The sequence below is a fragment of the Anabrus simplex genome, chromosome X (genome assembly GCF_040414725.1).
Source record: "Anabrus simplex isolate iqAnaSimp1 chromosome X, ASM4041472v1, whole genome shotgun sequence".
NCBI lineage: Eukaryota > Metazoa > Arthropoda > Insecta > Orthoptera > Tettigoniidae > Anabrus > Anabrus simplex.
The window spans coordinates 150,646,456-150,662,432 of NC_090279.1; the positions used below are offsets into that span (position 1 = coordinate 150,646,456).

The 15,977-nt window shown below is 40.2% G+C and overlaps 1 protein-coding gene across 1 annotated transcript in view; it reads left to right on the forward strand.

Moving 5' to 3' along the window:
• LOC136886725 (retinol-binding protein pinta) overlaps nucleotides 1–14,670 on the forward strand; it is a 41,206-nt gene extending 26,536 nt beyond the window's left edge. The window contains exons 4-6 of the mRNA XM_067159529.2: nucleotides 36–146; nucleotides 10,868–10,970; nucleotides 13,126–14,670. Coding sequence (XP_067015630.2) covers nucleotides 36–146; nucleotides 10,868–10,970; nucleotides 13,126–13,277 — 366 coding nt within the window. The 3' untranslated portion in view covers nucleotides 13,278–14,670. The remainder of the gene's footprint in view (nucleotides 1–35; nucleotides 147–10,867; nucleotides 10,971–13,125) is intronic.
• Nucleotides 14,671–15,977: the final 1,307 nt, after the last annotated feature.

A 15,977-nucleotide genomic window follows, 5' to 3' on the forward strand; every position in this document is an offset into this window, starting at 1 on the left:
TGGTTCACATTTTGTAATCTCATTGTGTGTTTCAGGATGGATATCCCGGTAGACCACGAGGGCTGAACTACATAAATTTACCTTCCTTCTTCGAAACTTTAATAAATTTCATTCGATCCATCATCAAGGAGAAACTCAGAAAGAGGGTAAGTTGTGTTAATTGAAGTAAAATACGCTTTATTTCTATCCCTTCCTTCGTGTAAAACATGAAATAATTCTGTAAAACTAGACCTTTTACGAAAATATCCCTCATCCTTAGAAGACTGCTCTTATCATATGTTGCTAATATATCTTTGTTTGTCTGGCTTTACAAAGTGTAAGCCCCAACTCTATCTTCTCCCAAAATCTCTTCATCTGGGCACTGAACATTTTCCTCCCCTCTTCAGTCCATGGTTTATTGGTCCTGGTATTCAATTTTCTCATCAAAATGATGGTTGTTGACTGCTTTTTTTAGAACTGGAGTCGATCTTGAATAATTCCCTGTGGGATGCCAATTTCCTGAAGGTCTTTTTTCTATTTCACTAAGACAGTTGTTCTTGACTTTCATTGAGAGAGAAAGGTGACCCTGTCATTGTTCATTCTGAGAATTTGGCTATAGCACTTTAATCACCTTTTCCTGATGGTGTAGGTGATTTTTTTCAGATTGTTGATAATCCTGAGGCATCCGTTTTACCCAGATTCTAGATTCCCTCTGGGCAAACTGGACCAAATATTTTCCTTAATATTACCCTCTCCTGTTTTTTATGCCTTTAATAATTGATCTACCTCCACTGATCAAGGTTTCCGAGGCATATACAGTAGTGCTTCAGGTCTGATAACTGAGTTATAATATCTTAACTTTGCGTTCCCTGATATTTACATTTTGTTATATCTCTTCCAGGTCAGTCTATAGGCCTTCTGTAATTTTGAAATCCTCTCTATATGGCTGAATCACTTCTCCTAAGTACTTCTCCTAAGTTTTTATAGGTTTTCCATCTAGATAACGAGCGGATCCTTCCAGGTACTGAACTTTTCATACGATATTTGGTGCCCTTTCAAACGTATTACCGCACATAAAACCGGCCTCTATTACCATAGTATAACTAAGACAGCAGTGGTGCAGATTTTGATGTGGCGTTGAATACAAGATTTTCAAACCCCCAAGGGATGTCACCATTGATTGGGAACCACTGAAGCTCTGGATCTTACACAATCCTACTTGAAGACCAGAAAAACACTGAACCTTCATCGGCAACATAAATTATTAGGACACGTGTCAGATGATTTATTTATTTATTTTTCGGTTCCAAAGTGTTCCAAAATTTGCACTTCATCTAAATTCAGAAAAACAATTCATAACTAACAATTAATGAAGTGATGGCCATTCCTTGCAGATGTGGTGGGTAACACTTGAAAAAACACTTATAAATACATTAAAATGAATGTTTAATATGATTTGACTCCATTGCTATTCCATCATTTATTCTGATCAGCGGCTGGTTTCCACTTGATCACCTGTCGTTCTTCTCCGCTTTCCTCTTCATTCTTCCGTAGTCTTCTTCTGTTCTGCTTATATCGTTCACCATCTCGTATGTCCTTCTTCCTCTCTCTCTCTCTCTCTCTCTCTCCAGTACTCATTTTCCTATTCTTCACGATCTGTATCATGTTCCTTTCTTCTCCTACTTTATTTCACATCTCTTCATGACTTGCCAATCCTTCCTATTTTTCGACACATCCACATTTTCATCGCTTCATTTCTTCTCACATCCAGTTTCCTCATCGTCCAGGTTTGTTGCCCCACACAAAATCAAAGCAACCTCTTTTTTCTGTTAAAACATTATCTAGTCATTGCTATCCCGACTCGATGTCTTGTTCACATTGTATGCCCTCCCTTATTCAGCTTCCCAGATACTTGAAGGACGATAATTGTTCTGATTCCTCATGTACTATCATGTACTTCACTCTTAGATTCATTAAACCTATGACCATTCCTTTTGTTTCTCCTTTATCTACTTTTCATTCCATATTCCTCATATGCCTCACTTAGGTCACTTAACATTCCATTCAATACTACTTTCCTCAATCCTACAATCTCTTCCAAATATATATTGAAAACATATGACCATCAAAAATAGCCAGAAAAATTTAAGTTAGTTTCAAACAATCCCTTGATCAGTAACACAAATAGATGAATAATACTGCCTTAAACATAAGCTACTGGCATATGTTTATACATACAGTATATTTACTTGGGTACTTTACAGAATCCTTCCCCTGTGAAAGATCTCAATACAAAGGGTGGAAGGAAGGATTTCTGAAACATGTATTGTTTTTCTTACATAATTCATTTTTTGTATAGAATAACGATATTACCATTTCTCTTTCCTCAACAAGAATTGCTGTTTCTAATCAAGATGTTCTTCTGGAGGCCCATGGAATCTTCTTCTTCTTCTTCTTCTTTTTCTTCTTCTTGCAAATCACTGCTACTTTGTTGAGGCGATAACTGACTTGTGATACTCCAAGACTCTTCCTATTTGCCTTGTGTGAAATTGGATTTCTGTAATACTGTTCATCATTCTAGCACGAACCTTTATAACTGTATTATCATTGTCGTCATTATCATCAATACCACATTCATCTACACTTAACACTCGAATTATCAAACAATTCTCTTACATGGGCCATGCTTCGGTGCTTTTCTCGCATCGTACGCTCTCCATGCTTCTATGTTTACTCCGGAAATCAACAATGGCTAACACATCACTTGACAAAATTGACAAGTACAAATCGACAGCAATCTAGAAAGAGATCGGGCCAAATGTTCTGCCTACGGTACAAAGAAGAATGTTCCTTCTGTGACCCTCAGTAAATATCCATTGGCCCAATATCCCGTCTATGGCTCGGAAAGAGTTGGAAGTGCTGGGCTGAGTGGCTCAGGCGGTTGAGGCACTGGCCTTCTGATCCCAACTTGGCATGTCCGATCCTGACTCAGTCCAGTGGTATTTGAAGGTGCTCAAATACGACAGCCTCGTGTTGGTAGATTTACTGGCACGTAAAAGAACTCCTCCAGGACTAAATTCCGGCTCCTCGGCGTCTCCGAAAACCTTAAAAATAGTTAGTGGGACGTAAAAACAATAACACTATTATTAGAATTAGAAGTATCGGTAGAATTCAAGAAGTAACCGAAATTTAGCTGGCTCCATCTTGCTATGTAGGCAAATGCTCCGCCTTACCTGCATGGAGTACAGCCTATGGTACCTAGCGTAATGGAAATGTCATGCTTGAAGTGTTCTTCGATTCCAGGAACTAGTACATTTTAAATGTATTCATGAAGTCGACTGTCACTGAGGAGATATATTCTGCCAATCTTCGGTGTCTTCGTGACGCAGTGCGACATGGAAGGCCTCGTTCTCGTTTATTGCAAGGTCGGAGTTATTTTTATCACGACAACGCCACAGCACACCGGGCACTCCATAACATACCTGTCCTTCTTCATCCTCCAGCAGATTACTGCCTGCTTCAGAAAGTCAAAACTCTGCTCAAGAAAAATGAACGTATCCAAAAGAGAATAGTTCCAGGTTGATTCTTTTCCGGCCATTTCAACGATTTTAATTCTGGACTGAGGAGTAGAACAGGGTCCAGTTGATACGAAATTTTCTCGAGCTCTTAGTGTACAGTAATAAGATGGCGAACACTGGTTGCCAAGGTCACAATGAAGCTCAAAAGGTGGAGGTTCGCGTCATCCGAAGAAGAGAAAACGGATGCGGAAAGTTACCACAGTTCCAAGACGTGGCCCGGACACTGCCAGAAGTGCGTAACTGCCCAAGATGTTTACTTTGAAAGTGGTTTTATATAACAGCTCTCGTATCATCTGTAATAAAAGTATCCATACAAGTTGAATTGCTTTTTAACTGTAGTAGTACTAGTGGCACGTTAAGAGTTGTGGGGTTTACAACGTACGCCTAATAAGTTATGTTGCTAACCAAGATTCAGTGTCTTGCGGGTCTTCAATTAGAGTTACATGAGACCCAGAGCTTCAGTGGCGTTCATTCAACGGAGATGTCTCTTGTGGGTTAGAAAATTCTCGTATTCAGCACCACATCAAAATCTTCACCAATGGTGCATTTTTAACTTATGGTAACACGGGCCGGTTTTGTGCAAGTTAATAAGTTACAATTAACATGGATATATACCAGGTGGCTCGCGAGCGCCGTACTTTCTACTTATAAATGTTCCGCATGCACAAATGATGAATGGGATGTCTACTAACTGATTTTCACAGAGGAACTACTGGCAGCAGGCAGGTTACGTCAGAATATGAAGAGATAACAACCGGATGGTCACTTGCACCATGTTCTACAGCGTTACCCATCTAATGCAACCCCTTGCATTAGTAAGCCCCGTTTTCGACCACATATACTAGGCTGGTGTCTGGTACAGCAGCACTACATATGCCGTCTGTATATCGACAATGCCTAGTGTGTTCAGTAACGGAGAATACACAGACATCATTTTAATCTATGGAAGATTCGGTCGGAATGTAGCGACGCTCTCAGACGTATTTCGCCGAACAGTATCAGCTCTTGTTTCATATGAACAATTCTTTTATAGCGTGGAAAGTCTACACGTGTCTACATTCAAAACTGATTAAATTCTGCAGCTTTGGCATATTTACCAATGCACCCTGTTATGGAACATGTGCAGAAAAATGCCTGCTATTTGTTTCACAACATCCGAAATACAGCACGTTGCAACGCTCCTTGGAAAACAAGTGATTAGGCTTCCCATGCATCACTAGTGCATGCGGGACATTTATAAGTAGTAAAGTACGGCGCTCGCGAGCCGCCTGGATTTTGGGCTGGGGGGGGGGGTCTATCTGGAATCTAGTGTTGTCTATGTACACTCGGTGAGTAGCGTCATCTTCTCACTGTGCACTTTCTTCCTGTAATTAACCCCTTGAAGGTCACACGGCGCTATATATTGCGTGTCGGAGTTTGAAGTGATATATGTTCGTAACTGTATGTCTTTGGACAATGATTGAAAAACGGAGAGTTCCCTACATCTGTTGGCTATATTTTGAAGTCGTTAGGTTATTGTTATCACCACGGGGAGCGCGGGAAATGAAATGTATTTAAGCGGATGTCTTCAGCTTTGGCGGGTCAATTGCAAACAGTTGAACATGGCTGCGCGAAGTCGAGCTGACTTGCTTACAAGCGACGATACAGTTCGTGAAATTCTTATGAATACTGAAAGTGATTGTTCAGTATTTGAAGACAGTGATGAAGACGATGTAGGAGGTATATTTGGAAATAATTCAAGTGGCGAAGACTTAAATGAAAGTGAGGATGAGGTCTTACAGCCCGTAGCGAACGAACGTAAATAAAGCGCCCATTAATCACAGGGTTTGGGAAGACGAGACTATAACTAACCAATTCACGCCAACCGCCTTTAAATTCGATGGCAGTAAGTCAGGAATTCAGAATGTTTCACTGACGAAAAATTCTTCAGAAATTCACATTTTCAAATATTTTTGTCCGCCTCTGTGGTGTAGAGGTTAGTGTGATTAGCTGCCACCCATAGAGGCCCGGTTTCGATTCCCGGCCCTGCCACGAAATTTGAAAAGTGGTACGAGGCCTGGAACGGGGTCCACTCAGCCTCGGGAGGTCAACTGAGTAGAGGTGGGTTCGATTCCCACCTCAGCCATCCTGGAAGTGGTTTTCCGTGGTTTCCCATTTCTCCTCCAGGGAAATGCCGGTATGGTACCTAACTCAAGGCCACGGCCGCTTCCTTCCCTCTTCCTTGCCTATCCTTTCCAATCTTCCCATCCCCCACCAAGGCCCCTGTTCAGCATAGCAAGTGAGGCCTCCAGGGCGAGGTACTGGTCAATCTCCCCAGTTGTACCCTCCGACCCAATGTCTCACGCTCCAGGACACTGCCCTTGAGGCGATAGAGGTGGGGTCCCTCGCTGAGTCCGACGGGGAAAAAACCAACCCTGGAGGGTAAGCAGATTAAGTAAGCAAGTAAAAATTGTTCCTTGTACCTTGTTTTGAGGATTATCATACCAAAAACATTACTAAAAATGATGTTTCACATTTTTTGTGCTCAGACTAGTTGTTTGATGTCTTGTTAATATACTATGTTAAATTCATTCGTTTCATTAAAATATAATGCCTCTTGAAGGTTGTTTTGCAAACATGTGCAATAACCTAAATTTTGGGGTGTGCAGTGGACTAAGAAACCTGACACTCACTGCGGAGAGGTTTGTAATTGAATTCAGGATTTTCGTACACAATTTAGTGATTAGAAATTGCCGGCCAACATTCTGATGGTGAAAATATTTTCGATCAACGGAACTCGAACCGGCTACTCATGTCAGACCATGTAGACTTGATGTTTTAACGATTAGGACTGGCAGGTAGGTTAATAATAATAATAATAATAATAATAATAATAATAATAATAATAATAATAAAACTTTCAAATATTTAGGAGAGTGGCTAGATGTGAAGAAAAATTAAAAACAGGGTGTGAAGGCAAAATAAATTAAAATGAATGCAACCAGACAGACTTACTAAACAAATAGTCGAATTTTATGAAAACAGGAGTAAATTTAAAACAGACAAAGAATGAAATGGATTGACGAAATCAAAATCAATTTGAAACAGGCAAGAATTACACCAGCAGATGTCCAAAACAGGGTTATCTTCAGATCCAAATTTCACAAATAGGCAAGTTGTCTAAGAGGAAAGACCAAAGAAGAAGATGGGAGCAACCTGGTCTGAAGACAGAAAGGAAGCCCACAGTAAAAGAATGAAAGGAATATGTGATAGAGGAAGTCAAATGCACGTAGTCTTAATGAGCTTATTCGCAAATATATAATAATAATTGGCACGATAAAAAGCTTTTGGATTTTTTCATGCCAAGATAGCAACGTGGAATTCCTAACATTTCCCTCATTCGTCTTCTGACCTTTCTATTTACTTGGCAACGCACAAACGGTTGAATAGGGAACATATTAATAGGAGCTAAGATAGTGCCATCACCTCGCGCTATGAATGCCAACGTGTGGTGAGTCATCTAGTGACAAACGACAGTACCAATCACTACAGACCAACGGTAAAGCATTCTTAAATTCAAACCCTCATTATTGAAGAAGTCTTGCTCGAGAACAGTCGAGATTTTCTTCTGAAGACGTGGAACAAAGTTCTCTGCGAAATGTAAAGAGTTTCACCTTGTGTTCTGGACACTGCATAAGTCCAAAAGCGTATGATGCCTACAATTGTGGGCCGTAAAAACATCAGTCCTAATAATATTAATAATAATAACACTAGCCTGCAAAAAACTTTTTTCTCCGGTAAAAACGAAAATAGGCGGTTTTTATAAATTTCTTAACGCAGAATTCGAGAAAAAAGTTAGTTTTGGCGTACCACGTCTGGTTTAGTGGCAATTTTACAAAATATCATTTTGTTCTTACGTAAAATTGTTGATACTTAGTATTGCTTAAATTTGATATATTAATGTAAATTTCAGCTTCCAAACCGTAATCATATTTTGCATGCATTAAATACACATAAATGCTGTTTTGTTAGCAAGTAGATGGTTTGTATTATATTTTTAATGTATATTGAAATTCGTGAAACTGAAGCATAAAGCGCCTATTTAGTTTCGGCTGTACAATTGCTTTTAAATTAATATAACCGTACATTGAATACAAATTACATGGTTAAACATACATAGTTTTGTTACTTATATTATGTGCAGGTTAGAGTCACACCTCCGTCTTTTTCCGTTTTCCGTGGAATTCCCGGGTTTTTGAAGTTCTTGAATGATCTCTAGAAGGGTCGTCTCGTTCAATCGACCAACAGTAATCGGCCATCACATTCACATCCCAACGTCCCTAATAGCGTCGTTCTGCATCTTTGAGATCCTGGTGAAACCTTTCACCTTATTCTTCACTGACAGCTCCTAAATTTGGAGGGAAATAATCCAGATGCGAAGTTAAGAAATGAAGCTTAAGGCTCATATTACAACCGAGTTCCTTAAATTTTACCAACATTTTTCTCACAATTTCTTTGTATTGAGAGTCCTCAATGTTGCCAAGGAATTTAGTCACACCGGGCGAGTTGGCCGTGCGCGTAGAGGCGCGCGGCTGTGAGCTTGCATCCGGGAGATAGTAGGTTCGAATCCCACTATCGGCAGCCCTGAAAATGGTTTTCCGTGGTTTCCCATTTTCACACCAGGCAAATGCTGGGGCTGTACCTTAATTAAGGCCATGGCCGCTTCCTTCCAACTCCTAGGCCTTCCCTATCCCATCGTCGCCATAAGACCTATCTGTGTCGGTGCGACGTAAAGCAACTAGCAAAAAAAAAAAAAAATTTAGTCACTATATCTTTCAATGCGTTCCATGCCTCTTTCTCAATTTTGGTCATCGTGTCTGTAAAATTTTTATCCTTCCTCAGTTTACGAATCTATGGTCCATCAAATAGGCCTTCTTTGATTTTTGCATCTGATACTGAGGAAAATTTAGTGGATAAATACTTGAAGCATAGGCTACTTATCTGATGTCTTGACATGCTGTTTCATCAATCCTAATTTGATGTGCAAAGGTGGAAGTAGAAATTTTTCACGGTCAATAAGACTTACATTCAAGACATATTTGGATTCTGGTTGTAGTTGTTTCCTTTCTGGCCAATTCACTGTATCGCAATGTTTATCCCGTGCCCTGCTATCCCACACGCTTAGGAAAGAGGGAAATTTTGTATAGCCTTTTTGTTGTCCCAGCAACAATCCAATGATCTTCAAATCACCGCAAATTTGCCACCCATGCTCGTCATGTTTAATTGTTTCAAGCACCAACTTTAAGGTCTCGTATGTTTCAGACAGTTTTTTGGAGTGTGCAAGTGGTACGGATGCCAGAACATATGTATTATGAAGCAAAACAGCCTTTAAACTTCCTTTGGAAGAGTCAATAAAACACGCCAGTTACTAGGATCATACTCGTTCTCTCCCAATTGACGTAGAAGGTTTGAAACATCCTTACAAAATGCAAGTTCATCTTCTTGAGTATAATACTTCCGGACTTCTTTGTCACGATCTCGGTACCAGGAAAATGTAACACCGTGTGCCAACATATTATTTTCGCGCAATCTTGAACCAAGTAATTCACTTTTTTCTCCGGTTAGCTCTAAGTCCCTTATCAGATTATTCAATTCGGATTGCGCGAATTTGTCTGAAGGTGTGTCATATTGATGTGGCTCGAAATCTATTTCTTCATTGTCAGATTGCAATGAACTGCTACTTTCCTCACTCAAGTGAGTAGGTGGAGTAGGTACAGGTAAGTCAGGTCCATGAGGAACTGGTCGAAGAGCTGACTTGAGATTCGGATATTTAATTTTGTTTTTACTTTTCTTATTGTAACCGAGAACATGGGTCACACAAAAATAGCAGTCTTTATGATGGTTCCTTTGCTCTCGCCATTGCATGGGTATAGCAAACGGCATTGAGTTCCGTTTGCTCTAATACCAGTAAAGTAGTCCCTCGACACAGGTATTGCATGCAATATGAGGTGCGAAAGATTTGTCTTGATCCTCAACTTTCAATTTGAAGTAAGAAAAATAACGTTTCTTTACAAACGAGTCTATATGACGCACCTTGGAATCGAACACATAAACTCCACAAATGTAACAAAACTTTTGAGGACTTTGTTTACACTGTCTTCTGTGCACCCCTGAAACACTAGCCATGATGGTGTTAAAACACTTCACGTATTAGTGATCAATTTGAAAATAAATTACATTAAATCTCACGCACACGATAGGCCTACAATTAAATGAATGTGAACTTTAAAAGACGCACTAAACACGTACCGATACTTCTGGGAGCCCTTCTCAAGCAACACTGTTATCTTTGAAAGGAAATTGCTATATCAGTCCATCATAAACATTGCATAAGGGCTAGAGCTTTTAACACGTCTGTTTATTCAAGTGGTCTACGATGAAAGACAAACGCTCAACTGTCTTATCTTCAGCCCTACATACCTCTCAGTCTATTGCGTATCTGGGGGAGTTTGTTACGAATTTATCAGGAAACCCCCAACTAAAAAATGAAAATTTAGACAGCAATAAACCTATAATAAAATGCAAACAATAACAAATCAAATCACATAATTTTGTTCTAAAAAATGTTGCGCGAGAACATCTCTCAACATTACATCTTACGAATTTATGCAGATAATAAAACGACGAAATGCGTCAAAACTGGACGTGATAGGAAGAAAATAGCATCATTTTCGGAATCAGGGTAGCGATTTCCATAAGAATTACATATTTTCTATTTTACCGTAAAATCATGTTGGCTGGTGTAATACTAATAATAATAATAATAATAATAATAATAATAATAATAATAATAATAATAATAATAATAAGGCATGAATGTACATGCTCATTATAGACTGTTATGCCTTTCAGTGTTCTGTCTGTAAGCCTCTGTGAATTTACTAAACGTCGCCACAATTCTCTACTTGTAACTAGTTGTGTGGCCACGATTAGTTCTATATCTCTTAAATCATCAGAAATCGAGTCTAGCAACTGTCGTCTTGGTCTCCCTCCACTTCTCTTGCGCCCTATAACAGAGGCCAATATTCTCCTAGCTAACTTATCCTCCACCGAAGTCGGTTTGTGCATACAGCTTCATTCATCGAGTTCATTCCTAACTTAGCCTTTACCTCCTCATTCCAAGGAACCTCTTGCCATTGTATAATAATAATAATAATAATAATAATAATAATAATAATAATAATAATAATAATAATAATAATAATAATAATAATAATAATAATTTACTGTCTTACTTTCTAAATAAATGCTGGCTTTGATTTCTTTTACAGCTCCACGTTCACCCGAACTTGGAATCAATGTACAAGCATGGTATGAAAGGAGTACTTCCCAAGGAGTATGGGGGTGATAACGAAAGTATGGATACCCTGAGAAGTGAGTATAGAGACCAGACATTCTAAGATGTATTAATTACACCGGTTGACTGAAAAGATTGCAGTGAAACTGAAGTAGCTCCTACAGAGTTCGAAATACAATAACTTTCGAATAGGGACGTGTAGTCTGGGATGAAATCCTGCGTCATAGCAAGCCTGGGAATGTCAGGAGATCGACATTTAAAAGAAAACGAGATTTTAAATTCTGAAGGAGCGCATCTCCTTGAGGTTCTTTGCTTTCCCTTATGGCCGCGTAGTATGGGCCTTCTGTCCCTGTGTTTTTGAAGTGGGTTGATCCCATTTCTAAGAGCCGCCATAGCCTGTACGGAGATGACTTAATTTCCTTTACCGGTACTTTTCTCCGTTTGTCTGTCTCTTACAGCAGCACGGGAAAACGGATAGAGGGTGTTTCTCGAAACGTGGCATTGGTCGCCCTGCTTTAGGCAACTTTGTAACCCCAGCAAGTGCTGTATCACTCAGACCCTACTCAGAATAGGAAGGTCAACGCCATGGAGAAGAAATGTATACTGAAAACTGGTTTTCAAAACATTGACTTTTAATACATCTAATATGAAAAACTATAAATGTAAAACAAAAGTAAGGAAGTCCTGTAAATAAAAAGAACAGCTGATGTTTTAATGCTGAAAATATTTCTTAGGGGTCCCCATACCACTAAAAACGTAAAATTAAGCAACTTCCTTTTGTGCCGAAATCTGAAGGGCTGAAGGGCACAGAAGGGTTTCAAATTGTGAGTCTTGGAGAGCTCTATCAAACGAAAAGGAATTTTTTTAAATCACTTTCGGCCGAAACGCAGTACTCAGAAAAAAGGCTATAATCCTTATTATATAAAATTCATATAATTCTTTCTATAATGAGTTCCTTGGTTCAACAACCTCAGAATTTTTCATTTGTTGAAAAATGTCCACACCGATTGTAGTTTCAAGGGCTTAAGTGAAACTCTGTATTAACTCACATTAGCGCTCGTAGTGGTGCTTAAGTGAAATAATGCATGACTCACATTAGCGCTCATAGTGGTAGAAAAAGGGAAACTGCTAATCTAATCGACCGGATAACGATGATTAAGAAAAACGATATAAATCAAATGAAATTAAATGGCGTATGGCTTTTAGTGCCGGAAGTATCCAAGGACATGTTCGGCTCGCCAGATGCAGGTCTTTCGATTTGACTCCCGTAGGCGACCTGCCCGTCGTGATGAGGATGAAATGGTGATGAAGACAACACATACACCCAGCCCCCGTGCCAGCGAAATTATCCAATGTTGGTTAAAATTCCCGACCCTGCCGGGAATAGAACCCGGGACCCCTGTGACCAAAGGCCATCACGCTAACCAGTTATCAATGGACCCGGACAAAAGGATTGTAATTTTTAGGAATAAATAAAGAATATATTCTCATACTTTATTATAGTATATTTTTTACCTAAAATTCGTAGCTCATATCCCTAGGATGTTCTCAACATTGAGTTGCTTACCTGAAGAGGAATTTTAGCTGTGTAGCCGAAATAGTACGCATATTTTTCGGTAACTAACAAGCAATTCGAGATATCCAATTTCGACTGTATGTATTTGCGATTAATGAATGTATTTTATTAAGACAGTCCTTTCTTCCTTGCGCTGGCGTGCATATGGTCCAATGTAATCATTACTACTTCCATAATTCCTTATTTTATTACCACAACCTTCATCTAACTGCCTTTAAACTTAATTTCTCACCGAACAAGTGGTCGCGTGGTCTTTTTGTCACATAGTTATCAGCTTGCAGTCAGGACATAGTGGGTTCGAATCCCCACTGTCTTCAGCACTGAAGATGGTTTTCCATAGTTTCCCATTTTCACACCAGGAAAATGCTGGTGTTGTACTTTGATTAAGGCCGCGGCCGCTTCCTTCCAACTCCTAGCCCTTTCCCATTCAATCACCGCTATCAGATCTATCTGTATAAATTATAAATAACAAACTTCACTTCTTAACGTAATATTCCTTGCATCACCTGACTTTATACGTCTGATTTCATCATTTCTGTTGTCAATTTATTTATTTATTTATTTATTTATTTATTTATTTATTTATTTATTTATGAACCTATGCAGATAATTCTCTTATTTTAGACCCTATATTCTCTTGTTCTTCTTCCTCGCAGGGTCTTTGAAGAAGAAGCTGGAGAGTTACCGAGATTACTTCCTTGACGACGACAAGTATGGAGTGGACGAGTCGAGGAGGCCTGGAAAACCGAAGACAAAGGGGGACCTGTTCGGAATTGAAGGCTCTTTCCGTCAACTTCGAGTAGATTAGCTTTTTTTATAACCTGGTTGTTTGTTTATTGAACTTAACAACGAAAAAAAAAAAGAGAAATTTGGTGACTCCGATTGTGAGAGCTAATATTATCTACTACCTGATACGAGGCTTGTTCAATAAGTAAGGTAGAAACGTTTCCCTTTATCACAATAATTGACTATAAGGATCTGTACAATTACTTGCTCTCACAGGTACCAGACCGCCTCAAATAAATGTCCTACTCTCCCCCATAAAAATGTCAACGGAAGGGCCCTTTTTTTTTTTGCGTTTGGCCTCCGAAGAGGTCTTTTGCAATTCTTTCGAGTTAAAGCCATATAGGAGATCTTATAAGAATGGAGCTCTACCTGTGATAAGTAACACACCTAGCCCCGAGCCATCGGAATTAGCCGATGAAGGTACAAATCCGTGAGCCGACCGGGAATCGAACCAGGGACTTCAGCACGCTAACTATTTAGACAAGAAGCCGGATTAAACTCTTGTCCTCATCCCGAGGTGGTGCAGCTCTTTTCACGCATACCCTCAAAGGAGGTGAGCGGCATGTACCACGTTAACCACATGGCAGCCCTCCAGCCAGTCTTAAATTTCTGACAGTAGCGGGAATCGAACCCGGATATCCGAGGATGGCAGCTAATAGTGCTATCCGTAGCGCTACGGTGGCAGATGGAAGGGCCAGTTGAGAAAACTGACATGTGTTTAGATATCTGTCTCCGAAGGGCAAATGCTACGAACAAGCCGTTGGGCTCCTGTGCAATCATATCCGGTCTATCTTGGTCTTTATAAAGTATTGGGCAATCCTGATTTGATACCTAGTGTTTTTGCACTAAAATATCAAGACACTTCTAAGCTGTTGTATTACACCAGGTAATCCTCACCTGGTACCAAATGGACGATCTCCGAACAGGCATCATGTCCCTGCAAAGTAATCCCAGTCCTCTCTCTGTAAAGTTCTGGATATACAGACTTTGCACCAAATGAAACAGCTTCGAAGATGCTTCGTCGTCCCACACGATAATTCCAAGCCTCTCTCAGCAACTAAAATGTTAAAGCATCGAGTAATTTTCTATCTTTTTGGAACATGGAAGGGAGCGAATCTCACGAGGAAATGAAGTTCAGCAAGGTTTGATATCCTGGCCTAAGACACTTGCGATATTTCAAAGAATTAATGTGCATATAGATAGAGGGACTGTGTAAGAAAAAGAATCTCTACCAAGGTGATATCATGGAATATATAAAGTATGTATGCAAAGACTGAATGAGTACAAGATTGGTGCAGAAGATTTTGCGTCGATGTATTGAATCGTGCATATTCAAATGTGTCAGAAGTGGATAAAAATCCTTAATTTGTTGTAATTACTATGTAATGGTTTTAAAAACAGTTATTGGTAATAAATTCTGTTTATTTTTACAAGAGTTTTCTTCGTCTTCTAGCGCCTTCTCCATTATTGAAGCTTGAACACAATCACAGCGAAGTCTGCCCTCATCAGCTTACTACAATCTAGTTCTGTCCAACCCTGTAGGAGTGTTTCTTCGACCACGACCCCAACGTCCATCAACTTTTCCCCGCATTATCAATTTTATTACTTATGCTTTTCATTTCTCATAATATGCCCAATACGCCGTCATTCGTTCCCTCCTTGTGCGTCTGAATACGATAGCATTGGAGACGTAGTCAGTCCACCAGATCCGTAACGTCCGTCGGAACAACCACATCCCGAAGGCATTTATTCTCTTAATGATGTTACATTTCAGAGTCCACCTTCCAGGGCCGTACAGAGCCCTACTCGAAAAACTAGAGATAGGAACTTCATATTCACACATCATGTGCATTAGTATGTTCTGAAGAAATGATTAGGATTTGAGCCATGTCGACCCTCAGGTTCAAGGTCCATGTCGATAACTCGGCGCACCACCATCGACTGGTAGCTCGTTGTCGCTATAAACCGAAGGAACAGTGTGACTTGAGCACACGTGCAGAATGCCTCGCAGACGTATGCGACAATCGTACCTTCAGATGAGTGAGTTTGAATGAGGGCGCATTACTGGCATGAGAGAACGTGATGCACCCATCCGGGAAATTGCTGCTCGTGTGGGACGAAGTGTGTCGGCAGTGCAACCGGTGGTACAGAATGGTTTACAGAAAACCGTAAAACACGACGAGATGGGTCTGGTCGCACCACACAGACCACCCCCTCAAGAAATCGACACCTCATCTGAGTGGCATTGCAGGACTGATCTGCGTCCTCCTCGGCTCTGGCGTAACTGTGGAACAGTGTAACACATCGTACACTATCAGGAGTGACAGTACGTCGCCGTTTATTACGGTCTGGGTTAGCAGCGCGTCGTCCACTTCTCCGCCTACCTTGGACTAATGTACATAAACATGTTAGACTGCAATGGTGTGTGGAACGACGTCACTGGGGACAGGAATGGCAGCAGATATTGTTTTCGGACGAATTCAGATTCTGTTTGTTTGAATATGATGGCCGCATTTTGGTTCGCCGCAGACAAAGGGAGAAGCATCACATTGACCTCATTCGCACAAAACATACAGCGCCACTTCAAAGCCTTACGGTGTGGGGTGCTTTTGGGTACAACCACACATCACAGCTGGTTCGTGTTCAGAGCACTCTGGCCAGTTTGACCTACGCGAATGATATCCTGCGACCCGTCGCCATGCCCTTTCTGCACGACACCCCA